Genomic DNA, 10,835 nt, shown 5'->3' on the forward strand with positions numbered 1-10,835 from the left:
TATGGTTGAACTGGATGGACGTTTGTCTTTGTTCAGCCAGACTAACTATGTAACTATGTAAATTATAAAATGACAACCACTTGAGGGTCCCATTGGCTGCAACATTTAGTTACAAATATTTTGCAGTGTCAGATGCAGTTGCAGAATGTTGGAAAGGGATCGGTGAAATAGTCTTAAATATATATTGGATTGGACATAACAGCCTTGGTCCCCTTTCAATGCATAGCTCCACTACTCTGACAATTTTACCCTATGAAAAACATGGCAATTATGGTTCATTTAAAGATAAACCAAGTTTATCTGTAAGAATTCTCTTATTACTGATTTTTTTATACCTCTTCTACCTGTTCTAATTATTAAGTATATTGCTAGGTGGAGGGCATGAAATCACCGACCCACCTCTTCACTTCGTCTAATCAGAGAATGCATTGCATTCATTGAGAAAATGCAATGCAGTCACTAAAGGGCCCCCGTGCCAAATGGTAAACCTCCTGTGTTCAGTAAGCAATAGGACAGCCTCTTGGCATGGGAACCAGAAGCAAGTGGAGATCATAGGTAAAGCAGCATCTTCTTCGTTGATTTCCAGCTTCCAGGGGCCTTGGCCAAGCATGGTATATGTGTAGTTATGTTGGTCCAAGCTGGAGCAATGTAACTAATGGGATATGGAGATTGCTTAGCTCATGTGGTAGATACATTTGAAAAGAAATGGAAAGAAAAGCAAACTTCAAACAAAGAATCCCATGCAGGGGTTTACAACAACAAAGTAGTCAACAGCAGATAACTGGAAATACTAGGACACATAGCTTCTCTTGTCTCCAGCAGTGCCACTGGTTTCTTTACTTTTGGTCTTTTAGACCCGTTTTACCCTACTCCTTTTGCTTTACTCAGCCAGAATGGATGCACCCCTGCTACATGGGCTCACTCCCTTGCCTCTCAATATGGGGTCTCTACGCGCCCTGGGTTCTCACACTCACCTGAGATTCACAGACTCCTTCCACATGGCTCAATAAACACCTCAACTTTCTCAGTCTCCACAGACTTGCGCAGCTGCTGACTTTCCCAGTCCTGTGGGAAAGGTTTCCCCCCAACATAGAGTGTACTCTCCAGCATGAATACTCATCCCTCCTCCCTGGAGCACACAGCTATCTCCTGACAGGGCTCTTTCTCTGAATGGAAGCCCTGAGCTATCCACAGATGTGGCTTTTAACGAGCATGCACATCTGCAACTCGCATGGCCTCTAATGAAACCTGGACCCAGAATTGGAGCTCCAAGCTCCATTTCCCCGATCCGAATTACAAAACCCAGAGAAAGTTTAAAACACAGCTTTCTAATTTCACAAAAAACAACCAACTGTAACTATGAGAATTCCATGTCATCTCTATATCCATTTCCATTGTGGCAGGGTCTAGCACTGTCACACTATGTATAAAATATCCATACCTAGAGCTGTCCTTTAAGTAGAATGATATTGGAGGACCTTTGTAAAGAGACTGCACCTGATAGCCCTTGTACAAATTTATAGATTGTTGAATTGACTCTGTACTGCAGGGGTATCAAACTAGTGGCCCACTAGCTGTTGCAAAACTACAAGTCTCACTATACTCTGCTTGTAACTGTCAGCCTTGCAATGCCTTCTGGGACTTGTAGATTGGCAGCAGCTGGAGGCCGCCAGTTTTACACCCTTGCTGTACTGTATATTAGGTCATGTAATGAACATCCCTAGATAATTACTGCTGGTATTACACGATAAACCACTTACACCATATAAATGTATATATTGAGAACACAGCGACAGGTTCTTTGGTAACAAAAAATCTTTACCCACTGATACGTTCATTCTATGTTCCCCTACTACTCAATTGCCAGGCTTGACCCCCTGGTCCAACAGAAAATGGAGCAGTGGGGGAGTGTGGGAAAGATGTGTATCAGTGTATGGAGGCTCAGAAATACTGTAATTTTGCCCTGATTAAACAAGTGACAGTGCCTCTTAAAACTTGTAACATTTACATGCTTATCCTAAAATTACTTTCAGATTACTTTAGATTTCTTTCTACTGATTAAAAAATAAGTTGTGCATGCTGAGGAGTGTTAACATTACTAAACCACGGGTGTCTAAGCAATAAAGCTGCATGATTTTGCTAGCTGAATAGTAGGATATTAATTAAAGATGAAAAACGGCACCACATTATTAAGATCAATTGATATTTTCCATAGCACATTACTAGGTCTGGATTATGTTTTACAATATGTTTGGATTGCTATGGTGACATCAGTGAATAAGTTAAATCTACACATATAATAAATGCATCATTACTGAGTTTGACCTGGTGCACTCTACTGTATTCAGCAATCCAGATTAATAGTTGATGGAATTTAATTTAATAAAAATCCATATCCTATATTTTCCTGTGAAGTAAAGAACGAATCAGATCCTATACAGCAGGTGACTTGTCAAGGCAAACCAGAATGGATGTGAAGGGTGTTTCTTACTGAAGTACTTTAGATGTACAGTATGAGTCATGTGGAAACAAAGGTGTTAGAGCAACTAGCTTTCAGCAACACATTAAAATGCAAAAACTAAAACAATATAAATATCCAAAATATAGATAATGATCAACATTCAGAATAATATTTAAATGCAGCAATTACAGAGCATGTTCTGTTGCATCTTCTTTAAAACTGACTAAGGCTAGGTTCAAACTTCCAATATTGATCCAATATTGATCCACCTTTCAGTGATTTGCATATTGTATGGGGCCTAAATCATGCTGGGATAGCACCAAAGTAGCACAGGAACCTTCTCCAAAATCCCTGCATTGATGCAAACTGGCACCATTGAAAACAATGTAATTTCCATTGTCATGCAATTCTGTGTGACAGAAGTCACATCTGAAGTCGCATCTGAAATCACGCTAGTGTGAATGGAGCCTTAGACATACTATTGAACACAACTGTGATGTTCACAAAGTGACTTATGTATAAAGTGCATACTAAGAAGAAAATTGTTTGTTGGCAATAGCAATCAAGCAGTAGGTATGTTTCTCAGTACTGCTGAAATTACAGTTAGAAGCATATTAATTGTTAAGGGTAATAGCTATTCTTATTATCATGCTTACATAAGCCCTGAAGTGTACATATACGGTAACCCCTACCTTTAATCAAGGCTAGACAATTCACATGCTGCCCTGTCTCTGTAGACACATCAAACCAACATCCAGTTCTTCATAACAGCTACAATAAATATACAGAAATCCTCCTTTACAGTTTGGGTCCCAGTTGATGTGCCAATGTATACCTATAAAAACCATTACATATAGAACAGTTCCTTTTATTTTGTTTCTCACTCTCGGTGTCATTCTTTCTCTATGGGTGCATGCCAAACCATGCATGGTGTCCGCATTATTGCAGCTCTCTATGTCTGCAGGCTCCTCTGTGGACTTATTGTAAAGAGATTTTTCATTTGATCTTTCAGTTTCATTTTTTCACTGCCCGCTCCTTTTCTTTTGTTCTATTTTCTTTTAGTTAATAAAATATACAGTATATGGAGAATGTTAGAAGTTATTCTGAAAAGTAAATGTGGCACTAAGTGAAAATGTGTATTGCAAGCTTTGGGTTCCACATGTGTCAACACTGTCTTGTGTTTTCAGATTTCCCAATCCATCCCCAGCCTTTTGGTCACAGCAGAGAGTAACGGAGGCTATCGGAAGGAAGTCACAAACGAATATGACTCGGGCAATGAAATGTGCTCTCCTCCCTCAACGCAGTCAAGCTCCTCTGTGTTGAAGCTCAGTCAGGAAAAAGAAAGCCCATCCCATCAGGGTTTTGGACATGTCCCATCTTCAGTAAAGACCCCTAATGGCCACAGTGACAACATCTCGGATTCAGGAAATTCATCAGCCAGTTCCTTTTCGTTTACCAAGGAATCGTCACTCCCTTTGGGAGACTCTAGCATGAAGGCTAAAAGGTGATTAAATGAAGATAAAGCAGAAAGCCAAAACAACAATGTATGCAGCTGATTAATTAGAAAAAGACTACTATTGCTGACTTCCTATAAATAATAAACCTGAAACAAGTATAGAGAGTGTTCTGCTATGTTTGTCCCTGATTCTCGATGACATCCAAGACATGCTGGATTTGAGTGGGCATCCCTCTATCGTAGATAGAAGCAGTAATAAAATGCAGCGGAGATAGAGGTCCTAAACCATCTAACTCTACTAAAATTCCCTAAATTTCCTGCACCAGTGACCCAAACAAAATGACAGGATTCATCCTAATGAGGATACAAATAGCATAAAAACCTGACTGCGCTAACCCTTATACATTTTTATCTGTCATTCTCCTAGCACAAGTCAGACCTGATCATGATCTACAGCAATACTAGCTAGAGTGGTAAATCATGACACTCATTACCTTCTATCCTTGATAAATATTAGGACTGGGAGAACTCATCTGTGTGGTCAGTTGTGTAGCAATGCATTACGCTTACAGAGATACTGTACATGCTCTACAATCTCAGATGTATTTCATTTTTAGACCTTCTGGAAATACATGTTACTAGGGGCATTATCTTTATTTAGGTCGACTAGTGTTTTAATCCTTGAAATTTCACATGTATCTACTTAGTTCTAATTTTAATTATGTTCAAAGATGTTATCCTCAGTAGGCTGAAATAGAAAACAAATTAAACTTCTTTTTTAGAAAAAAGCGAACTTTGATGTAGCAACATACTGCTAGTTTGATTTGGTTTTCCTCCCAAAGCAGTGCACATTTTTGTTATCTGCACAGAATAATCACAGTGAGATTATTGAAGATATGAATAATAATAAGAGATGTGTGTAATTCTTCTACAGAGATCTGTCCTCTTGTCTGGGCTGCCTGGGGGAACACAAGAGTGTATCAGACTTAACACCTGACAGAAATTCTTTACGGAGCCGTCGTTCAAGCTCATCATATAGGAGCACCAGGAGCAGGAGGTCTTACTCCCGCAGCTCAAGTCATTCCATAAGTTCTTATTCATCATATTATAGATCTTCTTCAAACAGAAGGTCACGAAGCAGGTCAAGCTCTTCAGGTGCAAGGTACATTTTTGGCTGACTTTACTACATTTACAAATGATGACAAACATTTCTCAAATGATAATCTAGTATATTAATGGCATCTGTGGTTTCATTTTCTGTTCCATGTTGCAGACTTGTCTGAAAGCCCTGTACTTCAAAGCTATAGGCAACTAAGGGTTTAAGTCAACAGGCTTTGAGCTATGCCGATTAACTTGCTTTTAACATTAGGTTAAGACACTTCTGAAATCATTCAGGTGCATCTGACCAGCTTCAAGCTACAATTTTATTTCCTTAGACATGTACTGTATGGGGAGAGAAGCAGTTCTGACAAAAAAGCAAAAGCCCGTTAACACAGATTATTATTGTGCTGCCCCAATGTTCTACAGCTATATTCCCATTTCTGTCCATTTCCTGTTATTGTTCCAAGGGCAGAAATCAATAGAAAATCTTTGAAATGGGAACGGCATTAAAAACTTAGATTCTTTCCCTACTCTATCCAAAGCAAAATAAATGTTTTAGCTGGCCTTAAAATTTATCTCCAGCCACATTTTTTTTTGCAGTTTTGGATATAATAGACCCTTGTCAAATTTTTATTTCTGCCTGTATCCCAGCTGACCCTCTCTATTTATCTTGGGTATTATTGTCACTAAGACAGAAAGTGATGGAAAAACAAAATTTAACAGCTGTTACTGGAACAGGAGGTGAGAGGGTGTCTTTCAATGGGGACATCACCTCAAATAACACCTGTCTAGGAGGGGATTTCTGTTCACTTTGGAGAAATTCTTATCATTACTTGTTGTGTCAAAGGCACAGGTAAATCTCAAAGAGCATGGTAGGAAATGCCAATCAATTCACTCATCTTTTCTGAGAGATATGCAAATATACTAAGTAAGAAATGGATTTTTAAGGTGCCTAGGCACCAAAATAACAATTTAAAAAAGCACAAATTTATTACAAAATTATTACACAATATAAAATGGAGAAAACTATTAAAACAATGAGTTTCCTGCTGATATAGGTAAACCGCCCCAAAGGAAAAAAAAATTCTACTAGGTACAAGCAGGATGTGGTGCCCTTTCATTTGCCAACATACATACTGCCACCATCTAAGAGGTTGCCCACCATTATCCTCCTGCCCTGATTAGACCTCCTTTCCACATAAATTATGAGGATGAAAATTAACAGCTGCCATTTTAATGGTCTTACATCTTCTCTGTGCAATTGGAAAGGAGTTTTTTTGGAGACGAATGGCCTGAAGTGTAGATGAGATGCTTATCTCTGTTGTTTTCATGTCCATATCACCTAACATTATTATTATTATTATTATACAGGATTTATATAGCGCCAACAGTTTGCTCAGCGCTTTACAATATAACGGGAGACAATACAGCAACAATGCAGGTCAATACAAGAGGGTTAGGAGGGCCCTGCTCCTTGGAGCTTACAATTTAAGAGGGAGGGGCTAGTGGTACAAAAGGTAGTAACTATGGGGGGTGGATTGGTAGGAGGAGTAGAAGATTCCATTATTAGCTGAGGGCAGGATAGGTTTCCCTGAAGAGATAGGCTTTCAGAGATCGCCTCAAAGTGAGCAGAGTAGATGATAGTCTGATAAATTGGGGTAGAGAGTTCGAGAGGATGGGGAAGCTCTAGAGAAGTCCTGGAGATGTGCATGGGAGGAGACAAGGAAGCTAGAGAGCAGGAGGTTGTGCAAGGAGCGGAGAGTACGGTTTGGGTGATATTTGAAGACAAGATTGGTGATGTAATTTGGGGCCAAGTTATAAATGGCTTTATACGTTATTGTTAATGTTTTAAATGTTATCCGTTGTGCAATGGGAAGCCAATGGAGGGATTGCAGAGAGGGGTGGCAGATACAGAATGGTTAGTAAGGTGGATGAGTCTGGCAGCAGCATTAATGATAGACTGAAGAGGGGATAGCGTGCGATGACGTAGGCCAATGAGGAGGGAGTTGCAATAATCAAGGCGAGAGATAACAAGGGAGTGAATAAGTTGCTTAGTAGTTTCTGAGGTTAAGAACGGGCGTATCTTGGAGATGAGGTTCTTACTTCATGAAATGAACATTATGGCCATGAATTTAGCAAGAAAAAAGACTGTGCTGGAAGGTCTTCTTGGGAGACTAGGAATTCTCAGCATTCCTAGGATCTCGTGGGAAGGTGGCAACACAACCCATAGCTAAGCACTGGTAGAAGTCAGTAATAGCATTTTAAAATTTTTCTCATATGTGTTTTTTTATGCAGTGTTTTTAGATTGAATTGATCTAATTAATAAACCAACCTGCTTTAGCCAGAGGTAGTCTTTTATATTGACTTTGCAGACTATTTAGTCTATTTTTAACAAAAGTCAACTTCCACTGATGGAAATATCTTTTATTGATTTATAGGTCATACTCAAGATCCCCAAGCTATTCCTCCAAGTCTGGCAGGAAAAGTAATGGAAGCAGAAGCTCCCATGGCCGAAGGAGTCCAAGTTATTCTCGCTACAGTCCTAGCAGGTACTGGTTTGTGTTCATTTTGATTAAAATGGTTTGATGAATGTTTTTCTTATTCTAGCAGGATATCAATGATATTAATTATACAGCTGATGTACAAAATTTCCAGACTAAGATTGTATTATTAGTAAAATTATTTTTGTAAATGTGAAACACTAACACCTACTCAACATTTCTTTACTGTCAATCACCATCTGAGTTATTCCTTAGAGGTCAGAGTGTAACCTACAAACAGCTGATGTGTTTATTGAATTGATAGCATAGTTCAGTAGAAGAACAAGTTTTGTCTAACAATGGACTCTCAGTATTCAGTGTAATCATTAGAATAAATGTACTGCTGTCAGTTTGCTCTCTTGAGACCAGATTCTGAAAGGTGAAATCAAGCCAGAGCTTCATATTCTTCTATTAGGGAAAATGAAGTATCACCATTACTGAAGTAAACCTGATTCACTGGATCTGTTTTCTAATGACTGGAGAGAAGAAAACCGTGGGGTTGATTTACTAAAACCGGAGAGGGTAAAATCTGGTGCAGCTGTGCATGTCAGCAAATCAGCCTTTACCTTCAGCTTAGAGGCTGACTTCAGTTTCAATTAAGCTTTGACAATAATACCTGGAAGCTGATTGCTTTCTTTGCAGAGATGCACCAGATTTAGCACTCTCCAGTTTTAGTAAATCAACTCCTGTGTGTGGTATTTTATAGTAATTAGTCACTTTCCATTTTTCCTGTGCAGGTAAGGCAATAACAACTGGAATCTCTACAGCTCCTGTGCACATCATCTCCATCATTGCTTTTCCCATCTTTCCTGTGTAAATCAGCCCTAGTACATTAAAAATCCCCTTGATAACATTTATTTATGTATTTCTTTAAAGAACACCATCATTATATACTGTTTTACTCCTACAGAGACAGAGGCAGCAAGTACAATGCTACAGAAAATGGGCCTCGCAAAGGACCTCACAGAACGAGACGAAGCTCCTATTCCCCTATGAGAAAACGCAGGAGAGACTCCCCAAGTCATTTGGAGGCAAGAAGGATTACAAGGTATAAAGCATTACTGAATCAGCTGTAAAGATGGACACCTTTTTTTCTAGAGGAGGGTACAACATACCTCAAAAAAGTTTTTTTTTTTAATCAATATTTTGCTTGGAGTAGCCACCTTTTGGTCCATGGAAAACAAAACAGAGTGTGTGTGTGGTTGCCTTACAACAAATAATGGCTGTGGATATCTAATGTGGGCATCGGTTAATGGGGTGTCTTTAAACCAGTATGATAACATTTTATTAAGCATAGTAAAAATGAGCCAGATTTTAATATCATTATGATTACCAATTGTTTGGTTGACTGAAAGTTAACTCTCGAATCTCCTATAGCAAAAGTATATTTTTTCCACTGCAATTTGCCTCTTTTAAAAAATATGTCTTTGGTAAACTTATTTACAAATGAAATGCAGATTTTTTTATTTTTTTTTTAGTGTACGGGTTCAAAATAAACAAGCACTGAATAACATGGGCACAAATGAAGTGTTATTTATAATAAAAAAAGGAAAGGGGGGGGGTGAAGAATTAATTTGGATTACCAAGAGTATATAAATAACCCTTTACAGTTTACAGTTGCAGGTTTACTATCATTGAGTAGATCAAAGGACAGTCCTAACCACTAAACAAATTACACTGTAACAATGTTGTTACAGTGTATTTATGAATTAAATCAGGAGAAGGGTTAAAGTGTTTCTAAAGTTAAAATCCCTTGCATTAAGATAAAATACATTCTACCACTTGTTGTGCACCCCCTTCCTAAACACTTACCAGAATGCTCCACCGATCCAGCGCTGTGCCCCGCTGCATTTCTTTTCTTCCCTGTTCCTGGTCTCTTAGGACACTCAGGCAGTAGCCGGAGCCATTGGCTGTCAGCCAAATCATGTGAGGGATAGTGAGAACCGTAGGTGTGCTTCTGGCGCTGCTCGAGGCTGACAGCAGACAAAAAACACCCCGCCTGCAGCATCCCAAGTGACTCCAGAAATCTGACAGTATAGATGAGGATGAACGCAGATCAAACTGATCCCCAGGAGTCAGAGAGGAACAGGATGTAGTGGGATGGCCTCAGCTGTCACTCTGCCCATGCCCACTGATGCGTTTTATTCTGGGGCTCTGTGACCAAGCCCCCTACGGGCGGGGAAAAACATATCAGAGGGCATGGGCAGAGTGACTGCTGAGGCCATCCCACTACATCCTGTTCCTCTCTGACTCCTGGGGATTGTTTTGAGCGGCATTCATCCTCATCCATGTGAGGAGGTAGCCGGGGGGGTTGGGGGGAGTGCTGAGCCACACTGTGTGTGTATGTACCTTTAAAAATTTGATCACATCTTTCATTTTATCTATGATCCCACTGTGGAAGTTTTTTCTCTTGCCCTGTTCCTGTGACACCAGAAAAAGTGATGGTGGGTACAATTGTTCGTGGAACAAGAAGGTACAGCCATCAATCAAACACTAGTGGTCATTTCCCACTCTTGCAAAATTTATTTTTGTCTGTGTCTGCATTGAACAGATCTCTTCTATCTCTGTCCTGTCAGAAAGTGAGAGAATATCTCCCTGAGACACAGACAGAGGCTCTATCCCTTCTACACCCTGTTTAAAAGTGATCTGTAAACTGTTGCCGCTATATAAATCCCGTATTATAATAAAACAAAATAAACCATTTTGGCAGGAGTTAAGCTTTAAATTATTATTATTATTATTATTATACAGTATTTATAAAGCGCCAACAGTTCGCTCAGAGCTGTACATTACAATGGGAGACAGTACAATAACAATACAATGCGATACATGAGGGGTTTGAGGGCCCTGCTCCTTGGAGCTTACAATCTAGGAGGAAGGGGATAGTGGTACGGGAGGAAATAGCTGTGGGGGATGGAGTGGTAGGAAGAGTGAAATGAAAAGCATAAATTAAATGCATAGTAGTAGGTGGGTAGGCAAATAGTTTTTATAAATATTTATAAAATTGTTAATGTTTTCATATACATTCTGTTTATAGTTAAAAGCCCTGAGTCAGTATTTGTAATCTATAAATATAAATAATTAATTATTGTCAGATTTAGCATTTCCCTTATCTGAAATAATTAATCACCCCTTAGCACTTTGAGGTCAGCAATATTTCATCTGAATCTCCGAGCTTGAAATTCAGCAATGTATAACCTAAAAATAGGAGTTTGGAAAATCAAAGTTGTCCTTACATGCCATTTGTGACCTAAGATAATCTAACAATTGAACACCT

At 39.1% G+C, this 10,835-nt stretch overlaps 1 protein-coding gene across 1 annotated transcript in view; it reads left to right on the plus strand.

Moving 5' to 3' along the window:
• The window catches only part of SRRM4 (serine/arginine repetitive matrix 4), a 198,833-nt gene that overhangs the window by 176,726 nt on the left and 11,272 nt on the right, over positions 1-10,835 (plus strand). Inside the window, exons 9-12 of the mRNA XM_089677334.1 lie at positions 3,649-3,965; positions 4,852-5,079; positions 7,457-7,567; positions 8,469-8,606. Coding sequence (XP_089533460.1) covers positions 3,649-3,965; positions 4,852-5,079; positions 7,457-7,567; positions 8,469-8,606 — 794 coding nt within the window. The remainder of the gene's footprint in view (positions 1-3,648; positions 3,966-4,851; positions 5,080-7,456; positions 7,568-8,468; positions 8,607-10,835) is intronic.

The sequence above is a fragment of the Staurois parvus genome, unplaced genomic scaffold, assembly GCF_062004578.1.
Source record: "Staurois parvus isolate SC_StPar_1 unplaced genomic scaffold, SC_StPar_1.0 ptg000014l, whole genome shotgun sequence".
NCBI classification, from domain to species: domain Eukaryota; kingdom Metazoa; phylum Chordata; class Amphibia; order Anura; family Ranidae; genus Staurois; species Staurois parvus.